The 15012-nt window shown below is 50.4% G+C and overlaps 1 protein-coding gene and 1 pseudogene across 1 annotated transcript; both read left to right on the plus strand.

The window, feature by feature from the left end:
- Positions 1–272: 272 nt before the first annotated feature.
- On the plus strand, positions 273–2134 carry LOC142578044 (uncharacterized; annotated as a pseudogene).
- Positions 2135–7801: 5667 nt separating this feature from the next.
- Positions 7802–12992, plus strand: LOC142578045 (U-scoloptoxin(01)-Cw1a-like). The gene is made up of 4 exons (XM_075687463.1): positions 7802–7816; positions 9890–9921; positions 10925–10950; positions 12535–12992. Exons 2-4 carry the CDS (start codon positions 9894–9896, stop codon positions 12919–12921), a joined length of 441 nt encoding a protein of 146 aa, XP_075543578.1. The 5' UTR covers positions 7802–7816; positions 9890–9893; the 3' UTR covers positions 12922–12992.
- The last annotated feature ends 2020 nt before the right edge of the window (positions 12993–15012 follow it).

Below are 15012 nucleotides of genomic sequence, written 5' to 3' on the forward strand. Positions count from 1 at the left end.
GGGCTTCTCATCGGCTCCTGCTGTTATGCCAATTAACGCAGTGTTAATTTGCAGTTACCGCGATATAATTGGTACCAATGTGTGCGCGAAGGTGCGGGGCATCGACCAGTACAAGTTTTGACCAAGCGGTACGTGATTCTCTCGATTTACGACGACTTCTTCTGTTGCGGTGCGGACTTTTCGCCAAGCCTAACGTAGGCCTCCCATGAGTACAGCCACCGGTGGCGACGGGCCCGGCCGCTAGGCCTAACCCGGCGACGAGCACGACCAAGATGGCGTCCGCAATGGAAGGGGCCACGTCAATGGGAGACAACATGGCGTCAGCACCAAGCATCGGCAGTCTCGACGGGCGCACGTGCATTGAAGTTCACCGAGAGGACATTACACCGGAAGAAGCCGAAGGCTGGTCTGCCTCCGGCAAGCGCATCAAGCAGATCATGACCGGCAAGGAAAACGGTGAGTCCGCCGCCATTACTCGCCAGTCTAGACCCAAGACTAGGGCCAGCTTTGCTAAGAGAGTTGCAGCCTTGGTAACGAAAGCGGCGAGGATGCCGACAGACATGCCGAAAGGAGACACCAAGATAGTCATGAGGCCACGTGGAGGTCTCAACGTAGCGAGAACTGAGGTTTCAATAATTATGTCGGCCGTCATGACGGCGGCTCGAGTAACGAAGGAAGAAGGCAAAGCAGACACCATCTGCACGAACGCGAGGCAAAACATCATCGTGGTCAGCACCCCGGACGAGAGGCGTGCCACGCTATACTCTAAGGTCAAAGGCCTTAACATAGGAGGCAGGACATACGAAGTCAGCGCTTACCGAACGGCGCCGGTCGGCACGGGCAAGGGAGTCATCCGAAGCATAGCCGTAGACGACTCCCCGGAGGAGATAGCCGAAAACATCGTGAACCCATGCAACCCCCTAGCGGTGGAGGCGCACAGAATCGGCAATACAACCACGGTGATAGTACTCTTCGCAGGACAGAAAGTACCGAACTACGTCAAGTGTGGCTCGATATTAGTCAGGTGCGGGCTTTACCGCAAGCACTTTGACGTGTGCAGGCAATGCGGCAAGGTCGGCCATAGAAGAGACGTATGCCCGAATCCCAACATCAAAGTCTGCTTCGGCTGCGGAATCGTGAACCCCAGCGAGGATCACAAGCACGAATGCAAGCCCAAGTGCAAGCTCATCGGGGGACAGCATCCAACGGGCGAGAGGGAAAGCAAAAACAAGTACAAGATGCCGTACGTGGTCAAAAAACGGCAATGGGAACGCAAGATGGAAGCCATGCAGCAATAACCGGATCCGGAAAGCTTTCCGCCGCTGCGAGAGCCGTCTCCCGAGAGATCTCGCGGGGAATCGAGGCAGCGCGACAGCAGCCGCAAGAGGGACAGCAGCAAGGGAGGCAGGAGCGCCAGCCGCCACAGACCGTCGCAGTCGAGCGAGAGAGTCGCATGGGCCGACGCAGTCAAGGCAAACATGGCAGAGAAGCGACAACCACCAGCGCAAAACGCCGCGAAGAAGATCCAAGAAGAGAACGGGGTGGTAAAAGCCCTGAGTGACGAGAACGAGATGCTAAAGCAGAGAATCGCCGCACAGGACGCAACCATCAAGGAAATCAACGAGAAGCTAACGACATTCATTGGGTTGCAGCAACAGCAGCAGCTGCTGCCGAAGCCCGCACAAGAGAAGAAACAAGAAGAGATAACCGAGGACGAACCAGAGGTCGAGGTGGACACGAGAGCTACGAAAGAGGCGGGACCGGCTCCCAAGAGGAGAGCCATAGAGAGCGCCAAGGAACGAAAGATAATGGAGAGAATCGAAAAACAGGACGACAGACTCGACCGTCTTGAGGCGACCAGCAAGGTAACCAACGAACGCCTCACTACGCTCGCGCAAACAGTTCAGCAGATGACAACGAACATACTGAGCACGATCCACAACATGATGGCGCAGATGCAAGCACAGCTGCAGACGCAGATACAGGCACAAATACAAGGTATGGAAGCACAGATCATCGCCAAACTGCAGCAATCATGGACGGGACAGCACGTACAGCAGCATCCACACCGCCAGTGAGAGACCTCTTGGTCTGGCACTGGAACTGCAACGGCTTTACCGGCAAGAGAGCGGTGCTGCAGCAACACTTGCAGCAACTAACGAGGAAACCAGACGTCATAATGATTCAAGAAACACACAGCGAAGAGACGCCGAGACTACCTGGCTACCGGTCGCACGACAGCCTGCCGAGCAAAAGGGACACGTCCAAGGGCAACGGCAGAGGGGTCTGCACTTTCGTTAAAGAAGGGATCACCTTCATGAAACACGAAATGATCGGCAGAAGCGCCATCGAACACTGCACGGTGGAAGTAATCACGGGCAAGAGGAGGAAGGAGAGCACTTTCCTGGTGAACGTCTACAGCAATCCGTCCCACGGACAACAGAAATTCAAGGCACTCTTCCACAAAGCGAGTTCAGTCGCGGGAAGCAATACGCTCGTAGTGTGCGGATACTTCAACGCTCCGAGCCAAGACTGGGGCTACCACAGAACGACGGTCAAGGGGAGAGAGCTCATGCAAGACGCCACCGACGTGGGACTGAACTTAATCACGGATCCGGCCTTTCCCACCAGGATCAGCACATCGGTTACGACAGACACCACTCCGGGCCTTACCTTCGTCAAAACCGACGGAGGATCGAGAGAAGCAAAATGGAGAAACACGGGCCAAGAGCTGGGAAGCGATCACTACATCGTGGAGGTCGTCGTACCGCTCGAAGGCCAAGGCAACAGCGGCATAAGGAAGCATCGCATTACGGACTGGGACGCCTTTCGAAATGCGCTACCCGCGGTGAAACTGGACATTACGGACATCGAGCAATGCGCGGCCAACGTAGTTGAGACGACGGAAAGACTACCAAGGAGCTGGAGACGGACGAACGGATAGACAAGATGGACAGTCGGCTGGCCCACCTGATAGAAGCCAAGCAGTCCATAAAAGCGAGGTGGCAAAAGCGACGAACCAACCGAAGTCCAAGGAAGAAGATCGCCGAGCTCAACAGGCAGATGGAGGTCCACTGCAGGGTGCTATGCACCCAACAGTGGAACGAGGCCTGCAACGAAGACGACGGACAGATGCGCAAGGGCATGACATGGAACATGCTACGGCACCTCCTTTACGAAACCAAGACCAAGGGCCACCAACACAACATCTTGGCCAGAATCCTACACAAGGTAATCTGTGAACACGGGGAGGACGAGGTCAAGGGGCGCTTGGACGCCAAGTACCTACCGACCACCCCCACGGAAAGACACCCGGATTACCAAGGCAACGAGAACGAGACGCTAGATCGAGACCTCCAGACATGGGAAGCCAGAGTTGCCCTCCAGGATCTCAATGGCAGGTGCGCCGTGGGTCCCGATCGAGTGACCAACAGAGCGCTCAAGAACCTCAACGAAGCGGCTATCGAAACGCTCACGAACTTCTACAACAAGTGCTGGCAAGAAGGAAGGCTGCCCAAGCAATGGAAAGCAGCCAAGACGATCCTCATCCCCAAGCCTGGCAAGCCGCCCAACATAGAGAACCTCAGGCCGATCTCGCTCACTTCGTGCGTGGGAAAGGTCCTCGAGCACGTTCTCATGAACAGGTGGCAGCGTTACCTGGAAGAATCGGAGCTTTACCCAAATTCCATCATAGGGTTTCGGAAGAAGCTTGGGACGCAAGACGCCATGATCTTACTGAAGAATGAGATCATCGACGATACGACGGGCACTAAGGACAACAGAGCCATAATCGGGCTGGACTTGCAGAGCGCCTTAGATAAAGTGAGGCACTCGGCTATCCTGGCCCAAGTATCCAGACTAAACATGGTCAGAAGGACATACCAGTACATCAAAGACTTCCTGACGGAACGGACCACCTCGTGATGATCGGGGTGGCCAACCGGCTAGAAAGAGTAGCTGGAGTCCGACACACCATCTACGCCGACGACGTTACGCTATGTGTACCGGGAGGAAGCGACGGGCATATCGAGACAACGCTGCAAGAAGCGGTCAACGCCATCGAGGAGCAGCTGGGCGGGTCTGGACTCGTTTGCTCTCCGGCCAAGTCAGAACTGCTGGTGATTCCACCGAGAGGAGCGGGCAGGAAAAGAAAGAATATGGAAGTCAAGTACGAGCGGCCGAAGATCACGGTCACGACAGCGGGAGGACAAGTAATACCGGAGGTCGAGAAGATTCGAGTGCTCGGGCTGCTCATCCAGCGAAACCGAGTCAACGGTGAAACGGTCAACAAGCTCGCGGGCAAAGCGGCCGCGGCAATGAGACTCATCAAGAGGGTGTCCAACAGAAGAGCAGGGATGAAGGAGGAGAGCCTGACTAGACTCGTTCAATCCTTCGCAGTTAGCCACATAACGTACGTGGCCGCCTTCCACAACTGGAGGCCGAGCGAACGTAACAAGATAGACGCCACCATACGCAAGGCGTATAAGGCGGCACTCGGCCTCCTCGGGAGCACGAGAACTGAAAAATTCATGGCGCTGGGAGTCCACAACACGCTGGACGAGATAGCCGAAGCACAGAGAACGGCGCAACTCGAGCGTCTCTCTGAAACGAGAACCGGAAGAAAGATACTGCGGGACCTTGGCCTCGAGCCGAGGGAAGGCGAGCAGCAGAAAGACGTGCCTACACCGGATAGCATCAACAGAAAGCTCAGGGTCTGCCCGAGCCCGAGGAACGTGAACCCCGAGCACAACAAGGAGCGGAGGTTGGCGAGGGCCAGGGCTCTCGTGAACCTCCACGCCAGAGAAGAAGGCGCCATCTACGTGGACGCGGCGGAGTATCGAGGGAGCAGCGACGCATACGCGGTGGTGGCTGTCGGGGCATCGACGGGTGCAACGAAGACCGCGGCGAGCGTCCGGACTCGAGAGGCGCACCGGGCGGAGGAGGTGGCCATCGCCTTGGCCGTCTCCGACCCCGGATGCACTACAGTGTTGTGTGACTCTAGAACGGCAGTGAAGAACTACGCCAAGGGTAGGGTATGTAGTGAGGCTGCGCGCATACTGCGCAATGCCGAAGACATCGGACGCAAAAGCGCTGTGGTGATCAAGTGGTTTCCGGCCCACATGGGCAGTCACGTGTCGGAACGCGGGAACGTGAACCACAACGAGAAGGCCAACTCGGCCGCGCGAGGACTAACCAACCGCGCAGCTGCAAGCACGGCCGACTCGGAGTGTTAGTCGCGATGCAGTGCCAAGGACAAGATGACCACCTTCAACGAAATAGTGAGTGGTACAGACTTAACAGACAGACTATGCCGCCACCTCACCCGGGGCTTACCCGGAAGGAGGCAGTGTTATACAGGCAATTACAGACGGGGTCCCTGCTTACCCCGGCACTAGCTAAGCACGTGTGTACGAGCGTGTACGCGAGTGACGTGTGTAGACTGTGCGCTAAGGAGAGAGCCACCGTGGCTCACATCCTTTGGGACTGTAGTATAAATCCAGGAGAAGCCAGCGAGAAGACGACGATCCCGCCGCAGCTAAGCCTGCAACGAGGACCTATGACCAAGATACACAACTCAAGGCCGTCCAGCAGGTCTCGGCAGCTCTAGAGAGGCAGCGACTTCGCGAAACCTAGGAGAAGGGGGGTAGCACCCCCAGGAAGGGGGCGGCGGCTCTCTCGGATCCGCGGAAGTAGCGAGGAACCAAGACCTCGAGGAGCACAATGCACGAGACTGACGTAGTGGCCGCGTCGCGGGAAAAGCTTGTCCTCCCTGCGTGGAGGGAGCCTAACCGACTCTGCAGGCATTTTCACTAAAATTGTTCTCTCTCTCTCTCCCCCCCGACACCAACTGGCTCTATGAGATGGTCGCCACATGTTATCATGATGCATTGCCATACTATGGGCGCCTGTCCACAGCGGGGCATTGGCGAAGAAGCAGGCAGTAGATGTCCTACCACCAACTAGCTCGTGTTGATGGTTATAATGGCTTTTCAAAATATAATACGTACCCACAAGGGGGTATCAACTAAGAAGCGTGTTCGCTTGTTGATTATGATGATAATATCTATATTATGCTTTAAACCTACAGCGAGCGATTGGCGAACAACAGGGCGGAAGACATCGTACCACGAAGTAGCTGATGTAGTTGATCGCCTTGAGTTGATAATGGTAATGATTTCCTAATATGACACATACCCACACCGAAGTATCGGCCAAGACGCAAACACGCGTCTTGGTAATGATAATCATTATTATGATGATATAGATACAATGGCGCTACCAAAGAAGCGGGCGGTACAAGCGCACATGCCCGAAACAAACTGGCCAAGAAATGCGGGGGTCACATTGTGCCAACGCCAACTACCTCTTTTAGAAGTTCACCGCGTGTTGATCGCTATCATTTTCATACTACGGTATGTACTCGCAATCAGGCATCGGCCAAGGAGCGCGCCCGCGTGTTGATTATGATGATGATTTTCATAGTATGCCGCATACCCACAGCGGGAGAATGACCTAGAAGCGGGCGGTACATATCGCGCTACCAACCAGCTTTTTGAGATCATCACCGCGCGTTGATGACGATCATCATTCCCCTACTGTAGAACGCACCCGCAACTGGGACCGGGCATGAAGCGCACATGCTGACGATGTTGGTGATGATTTTCATACAATGGCACATACAAACAAAGGGGCGATCGGCCCAGCAGTGGCCTGCACATTTGAAATAAACAAGAATATGCGAGCTGATACAAGCCAATATAAGGTTTGTCGCGTTGCACAGTCCGGGTGAGCGAGAGTCCATGCTGGCGCCAGTTTCTTTTACGAAAAAAAAAACAAACGAAATGGGCACATTTATAGCATTTTATTATAACCGCTTCATAAGAACTTCGCGTCCTATAGATCGAAACATCAGCGTTGGATCTGTAGGCTTACTTTAGCTGAGGTTTCAGATTTATATGTCCGTAACTGAACGCCTTGTTTCTGCAGCTGAATCTGTAGCGCAGCGCTTAACAATGTCATCGTCCCAAACCGTAGGCTTACAATGGACGCTAGAGACCAGGCTTTGCGTAAACTTTACAAACAAAGATTTGCGAACAAGCGTCACTTGTGCTCTCAAATGAATCGAAGATTACAGTAGCAGATAACATAAATCTAGCGCAACGCCTCACTCTTTCGCTTCACGAAGCTGCAGTTTCTACAAAGCGCCTACTTGCCTACACTGCTCCTCGAGGGTCAATATTGAAGCACCACACGCAAGTGCAAGCAGACAAGTTGCTCCTCGCGAAACAGGATTACCGCCTACATCAAAAAAGAAAGAAAAAAGAAGATACGATTTTGTGACCACGCTTGGCAGGCGTACACGTCTCGATACATGTAATAATGTAGCACCGCGCGAAGTAATGCGGCACGCAACGGTATAATTGCCGAAGAGCGTGTCGGCAACGATGAGATGCTACGTGAAAGTTTTTTTTATTTTCGAGAGGCTGCTTTCGCAATCGCTCTCTTTCGACCAAGAATTTGTCCTCTTGCTCGTCTTAACTTTGACTTGCAGCCTTTCGTGTGACCCTCGCATTTCCTTAATCGGTCAGTTAGTATGTGTGGCACACGGATTCTCGCATATGGCGCACTGCAAGACGATGCCGCGGAAAGAAGGTGGACGGGATGGACGAGGATAACGGCTTCAAAATGACACCACAGACTGGATGTTAAAAAAAAAGAAAGAGTGCAGAGTAGGAGAGGGTGAACTGACAGGTATAAGTAGCAACCGCACACTTGGGACTCCGTTGGCGAGTTCTTTCGGAAACGCGATCATCAGGTGAGTCGTCCACTGAAGTGGGATTTCAACAGCAGCCTGTGCCCGCGGAACCCCGCTTGAAAGAGGAACGAAAGTGCGCGCGCTGTTTCGAGGACGTCGTCTTGGAATACAATTGTCGTTCGTCGTTGTAAACTTCGAACACCTCTGCGGAACCGGGTAGCGGTGGAGTTCTTCGGTTTGTGGTGGCCCTGAATCTTTTATCCTATAATTGTGTGTTTGCGAAAGGGGGGGGGGGCGGCATATAGTGCAGCTTCTCGCGGACCCTCGCAAAGCGACGTAAGCTATCGGGGTGCCTAGATTACCCAACTATATTTCCGTACCAGCCAGTAAAGTAACATAAACCGTGTCCACGCGGTCCCTGTTCTTGAACTTTTACTTCCAAAAAGTTACCTCACGTGGTCAGGATCAAAATTTTACCACGCGAGCTTCGATCGGAAGTGTTCCCCGACCCCTGACAATGAGATACTTCGTGATGCAAAACTGAATATTGAAAGCACCGTTTTCGTAGTGAGATATTTGTGACTTGGGCAATGAAGCGGGCAGCGCTTTACTTGATGTTAGAGCACACTGAAATAGTCCGGTTACCTTCAATATGCTAAGTCTCAATCTTTAATTCACTTTAGATATCGCTAAGCGTGATGCAAAAGTCCATGTGCGATCGAAGTGTGATAGCTTGATCGGAAAACAGGGGTCCAATTTCTGACTGCGAATTTTTAGAGCATCTTGTCGACAGACGATAAAATTCTATTAGGCTCCAGGCCAAAATTTTGTAAAACACAACGGCATTTATCTTAAGTAAGGCATCTCTAAACCTCAAAACTATAGAAAGAATGGAGAATTCTTTTCCAAAGCCACATCTGATTATGTAAGAACGCATACAATACGCAAAAATACTAGAAATGAGCAACCGGTGCCTACTGAGGCAACGAATGCCAAACGGACATGAAGGTCGGTTTTCCCAAATAGCTAACCACGCAGTCCGAAGCAAAATTTCAAAATGCGCGTTCTGAAGTCGCCAGCACGTGTTGTCGGAATTTCTGCCATAATTTGGGTATTCTGGACCCGTGGAAGCATAAATGAATTATGCGATAAAAACACTGCATCAAATACCATTCATAAGCGCCCATATATTGCCCAGGAACATGGCCTTTATTTTTTATCGACTATGCTTTTCCAAAGACCGGATGCCTTTATTTCCAGAGCAGCAATTTCCATTGCTTAGCCAGAAAAATCAGGCTGAAGCTGCCCTTGCAATTAGTTTATTTTAACATAGGTCAAGCATTTTGTAGGCAACATAGGCTGAACATCTTGTAACAATTATTTTACATACGACTATCTTCATTTTTATCATATGTCCCGCATGTTTCGCGTCTATTGCAACAGTAGGAGCCTGGTATCGTACGAGGAAACGCAGAACAGCAAAAAGAGAGCAGGAAACGAGAAATATCATTAAAAAGGCAACCCTGACAGTGTAACCAAATAGTAAAATCCAGCTGCCGAGGGCTTTTTTGGCTCGTAGGTATAGCCCAGCTGTAGCACAAACGCCAGTCGCCTCATTCGATTCTAGCTTCATTCAATCATTATGCACCGCGCCGCTGACTGAATTCACCAGCTGGTCGAAATCCTCTGCCGCTACTGATGGCATATCCTACGTATTTCAAACGTCACCGCCGTCTTTTTAACTGTTGGTGCGCCATGCTGTGGCACAGCCACGGCACTACACGCAAAGGTATGATTTTTCTTCCGCCTGCATAAACTTTTGGCAACCATCGTTTTACTTAAGAAACTGGGAGTGTCCACAGTTTCTTCGCATGTTGTCTCGATCTATGCCTACCTAACTCCGAATCATGACAGTCAGGTTTCCATGTGGTATACAAGAAAACCTCGCCTGACTAGTAATTTCCAGCGTATGCGCTTGTTTGCGCGCTCTTGAGCCACCGATTTTTTTTAATGCTAGCTTATGTTATTACCGGTGCGCTTGGTCACATCCTAAAGGTGTAGGGAGAAAGCGAGAGTGAGTATTCCTGATCAATGGCGTGCTTATTCTTTTTTTTTCATGTTGCCGCGAACCAGCATCATGAAGGCTGCCGCTGTCCTCCTTCTGGGTAAGTTTCATCATACTCTTCAGTATGTCGCGTTAAGAAGGTATAAAAACGATAGCACACGCAATCTGATCGTGAAAGTCTTGTTTTCATGAGACGAATACATCTTCGAAGACGGGCAAAAATGAATTAAAGCTATGGCAAGCGGGAGCGCAGTCGAGGCGTAGCACACTGCCCAACATGAGCACTATAGTTCGATAGCGTTCTGACAGCTGAAATGTTCTGCCTGGCACCGAACAATTCTTCAGCTGACTGGAAGGCCCGTTACTTCAATCTCAATTCAGGCATGACATAACTGCGCGCTGCGAGCCTAGGCAGTCATGCAATATCTGCCCGCCAATATTTGATATAGCCTGGGCATACATGTCTAAAGCACGGCAAACCTGTGCGCTTAGTTTTGGTTGCCCCGTTCTACCGGGGACTCTGGTTCGAGACAAAGTTTTGTCGTGCATCCGGTAGTCACTGCTCGTGCTTCTGACTATCTATTTGGCCCTCACTGCTAGCTATCATTAATGGTCACCCTACGTCGAGCGAGAATACGCAGTCGAAAAGAAGCGAGACGACGACGTCACTGATAGGCTCTCGTGACCTATGGCTGACAACAGCGCGTGTCACCAGCGTTGAGAATACAGCATGACTCACGCTGGCCGGTCATATACGCACCGCTTACAGACGAGTAAATTTTCTTGACGCAGAGACTGTCCCAAAACAGCGAAAACTTTTACCGAACTTCAATTAAGGTTTCGCTTAGGTGGAAGGCTGTTTCACTGCTTCGTTGTCTACTGGCGTGTGTTATCACTGAAATATCGTGCAATAACTCGATTTGACCGCAATAGATATATACTAGTGCGTAGTATACAATATAACTGTCTGGAGTGTATAAGAAGCCAGCGGAGAATGTATTTCGTAATGTGCGTGCTGACGAATTCCAGCTGTTTATCACATTTTTTTTTCTCGCGGTTCCTGAGTAACACAATGACTAAATTGTAATTCATTATCTTTGCAGCCGCTCTGGTCGCTGCCGTTCCACGGGTACGTACTGCACCTATTCTTGCCTGGTGTTTGAAGATGCGAGTGTGTTTAAGCAATGCCGCAATGAGTTCATGTCGTTGCTATCAATATGTTATGTACATACGCAGATCAAAACCACAAGGTCCTAATTTTGCGGACACGCGTTGGGAATATTCGAAAGGGCGGAATTTTAATGCTTGCCAATGATGACACTTTAATGCTGCATTCATTTACTGTTCATCACATATCAAGGAAACAATCAGCATTCTTTTGCATGCTTAAAAGATGAAAGCGAACTTTGGAAATAAACTGGCGCTGCTGTACATCGAGCTTAAATGAAACCTGTTATTCTGGCCAGCATGTCTGTTCAACACCATTGCAAGTCTTGGGTTCTTGGCTGTAGATGTATTGCAGCATGCCGACTAGAACTCCTCCGTGAAGGAGTAACTAAGGAAACATGGAAGAAACTGCATTTGCAATAAACAAAACGTTGCAAGATTTTAAGGCCAACTACAGCCCTACGAAAAACGCACCCTTCTCCTCCGCCCATCACTGCGTCGCTCAGTAGCACAGAGGTGAAAGCGGTTCAAGAGCAACGTTTGTCTTATATACGGAGTTGCGTTCGTCGTAAAATGCATCAATGATACATTAATAATAACGAAAGCTACATTGTGGGTACTGAGGCTGAGGTGCCGAATTCCGGAAAATCTTTCTTCGACAGTGCTTTTTGCCACTGCGCAGCCGTATTCGCTAATATGTCGAGAATCCTAACCGGGCAGAAATTTAAGCTCGCGCACAACGTGAAAAGGAGACGTACACCAGCGCTCGGCTTTAAGTCGTTAAAACGGGATGCCTACCATTGAATGTAAGATAAAAAACATTTCTGCTGCCGTGCGGGAGACGGAAAGTGTCTCAATTTTTATTCATTTTTTGGTCTTTGTCCAGTTTTTAACTACCTATCATGCCTTCTCCCGACCCGACGTGTTCCCGTAAAACCCCTGACCTCAAACTCTAAATTTTGCCACATTTAGCAACGCTTTTGCGCAGGCTACAGTGTTTAGGCGTACCATGCTTAAGTCAGGAGCTCGGTGATAGCGGGCAACGCCCACATTTGTGGCATATCGCAGTACACGCAAGAAGTGACGTTGCTCCTGTCAGAAGAATGAGCTCAGTTTTTTCTTTTTGTTTTCGCAACTCACGTTTCTCCATGCTCTGTACATTGTAGCCAACTGACTCCGTACGGAAGCTCTCGAATTACAAGGTACAGAGTAACCCTTGCAACCTCGGTTTCAATTTTATAGTGCCCTTATTGAAGCCATGAATGTATAATCATGATCGCGTTGGATTCTAAAAATATAGAGCCCTAGCCGTCTTTGCCTCTAAACAGCAACATGGGACGCCAATCGGAACTGCTGCGTGAATAACTCGATAAAAAAAGGTCAAGAAGGTACGAAAGTAAAATGGAAGTATGCTTCGTTAGATTTAGGTTGCAGACAATCACGCCAATTCAGGCCAAACGGTATGGGCGGCGTGAACCTAAAGAAATGGACGTCACCTGTAACCAAAGTAAGATGTCAATACGCTGTGCTCCCCTCTGGAACGCAGGCTCGCCGCCAGGCCGCCCCCCTTCCCGACGGCATCGAGCTGCTGCTGGGCCGCGCCCTGCAGTCGTCCTTCCAGTGCACGCGTGACGGCTATTACGCCGACCTGGAGACCAACTGCCAGGTGTTCCACGTGTGCCGCGGTGTGACCAAGGAGAACGGCAACGTCGAATTCGAGCACCACGCCTTCGCCTGTGGCAACCAGACCGTCTTCAACCAGGCCTCCTTCACCTGCGCCTTCCTCGACGAGGCCATCCCATGCAACAGCGCCAAGGACTTCTACTACCTCAACGAGCGCCTCTTCCAGGACAAGGACACCCCCATCCTGGGAGACGACGACGCCCAGAAGGCCGCCGAATTCTACCCGGCCCGCGCTGCTGCCAAGGCCTAAACAATGGCATGTGCGAAGGAGTGCGTGACGAATGAATGTGAGTGCGTGTACAAAGAACGTATTAAATAATATCGACCAGTATAACTTCTTTGGAGTGATCTTTCTTTTTCATTAGAAGTGTAAACAAACACGAAGGTGTTCGTCCAGCTTTCCGTTTAGTTAAACAATCTAACCGCTGCGATAGTGATCGGTTTATCAACTTTCGGTGAACAGTGAACGAACATGAACATCGCCTAAATAGTTGTATGATTGCGGTGGCTTTCCATGATGCGCGAAATATGTTAGAAGGCTTAAAATGAGGTAAGTTAGACCGTATACATATATATATATATATATATATATATATATATATATATCGGCTGAGACTGTCCTAGATGAAAAGGCGTCAAAAATAACCAAACAAAAAAGGTTGCTTGACTTCAGTTCTCATGGCACACTTGCTTGCTTGCGACAAGAAAACACAAGACGCGCGAATCTATGGCGCTACGTACGTTCGGGCGTCGTCATCACGAGACCTCTGTCTACGTGTGTATTCCTCAGTAGCGTTTTAAAATTTGAACTTTTTTTTCTTTATTAGGCGCATAGAACGACGGTGCTGCAGGTAGAAAGTTAGAAATGTGATCTCTGCCCTAGAGCTCTCTGAAGACTGCTCATGTCGTTGCAGCGCGATACGGCCCGATTGAAAAAGATCGCTCTTGAAGCGATGACAATACACATCTTTTGTCGCCGTGCACTTTCTGCCATTTCTTCTCCTTTCCCCTTACATTTTTGCTAACGTAAGCACAGCCGTTCATTTAGTTGACGTCACTTCCTTTCAATCATTTCCTTTCTGGCTCGCTCCTCTCCTTTGCCTAATAGCTGTAAATCGCGCTTCCCTATTGTTGCGTGCGACATATACACCGAACGAAAGCGTGAGTTGGTAAATCATGTCTTGCCAAAGCAAGTTGTCAATACCATGTTGGTCTTCCTTCCGATGCCTTCGGATTCGCTTACGCGGCAAAGCTAAGAAATGCGCTCGCAAGACGCTGCGTGCTGATGACGTCCGTGCTGCTCGACGAATGCGAAGGCATACTCAACTAAAACTCTTGCTTGGACTACTTGGTTCATGCTTGAAGTAGTAAAGACAAGGCGCAGAAGACCAGGACTCAGGAAGAAGTACACAAACGACAGGACCGGCGAGAACGACGAGGCGCCAGTCCTGTTGTTTGTGTACTTCTTCCTGAGTCCTGGTCTTCTGCGCCTTGCCTTTACTACTTCAAGCATACTCAACCTCGCCTTGACCAGGTCAACACGAAGAGGTGGCTGTGTTTGCAGTAGCCGCTCATAGCAAAACGACAAGCATATTTCACTACCAACGAGGCTCTTACATTTCACATATGGAAAAGCACGTCACTGAAAGTGGTCTTAAAGCTAGTAAACAAAAATTAATTCGTACACCGACCCCGAGGTCTCCATGGAATTTCAAAAAGTACATTCACCATTGAGTAAAAGCAACGTATACGGGCGAGTAGCGAACTAACGTTTGGAAACAAACTCCAAAGAAAATTTAGTTTCCAGCCAGGATACATTTGACATACTCAACAAATACTGACAAGGCGAGAAAAATCAGTGACACATTGTTGTGCAACAGTGTGATTGATGGTGTGTAGATTTTTTTACCGTAGTAGGTTCGGCAACGTGGTCAATAGAGACCGATTTACGAAAGAAAATACGAAGCGTCTGCTCTCTGTGACACACACACAGACATATTTATCTCATTCAACAAAATATAACTTGTTACAAATATTACTGTGGAGCATTCCTATATACGGACTCTCCAACTAGTCTGCAGACAACAGAATTGGGTCACTGAAGCTTGCACTTCACCACCAGATTCGGCGTGGGGTGTCGAAGGAGGTAACGGCCAGAATGGCGCCGGCTTCGCGAGGGCTGCTGCTGAAGTATCCAGTTGGAGCCGAGTGTTGAGACGACGTGTCCCGATGGGCCAGGAACGTAGGCCGGGAGGCAAGTCCCGGATCACAGAGGCTGTGGTCTGTGTGCTTGACGCCCCGCAGACGCGCACCAGCGGCAATGGTTCAGCTGCAGGCTCAC

Source organism: Dermacentor variabilis, chromosome 4 (genome assembly GCF_050947875.1).
Source record: "Dermacentor variabilis isolate Ectoservices chromosome 4, ASM5094787v1, whole genome shotgun sequence".
Classification (NCBI taxonomy): Eukaryota; Metazoa; Arthropoda; class Arachnida; order Ixodida; family Ixodidae; genus Dermacentor; species Dermacentor variabilis.

Bases quoted from the DNA above. Each gene is read 5' to 3' on its own strand.
- LOC142578045 (XM_075687463.1), top strand. From the start codon at position 9,894: ATGAAGGCTGCCGCTGTCCTCCTTCTGG. The intron at 9,922-10,924 runs GTAAGTTTCATC...TTATCTTTGCAG, and splicing joins TGCCGCTGTCCTCCTTCTGG to CCGCTCTGGTCGCTGCCGTT. The intron at 10,951-12,534 runs GTACGTACTGCA...TCTGGAACGCAG, and splicing joins TGGTCGCTGCCGTTCCACGG to GCTCGCCGCCAGGCCGCCCC.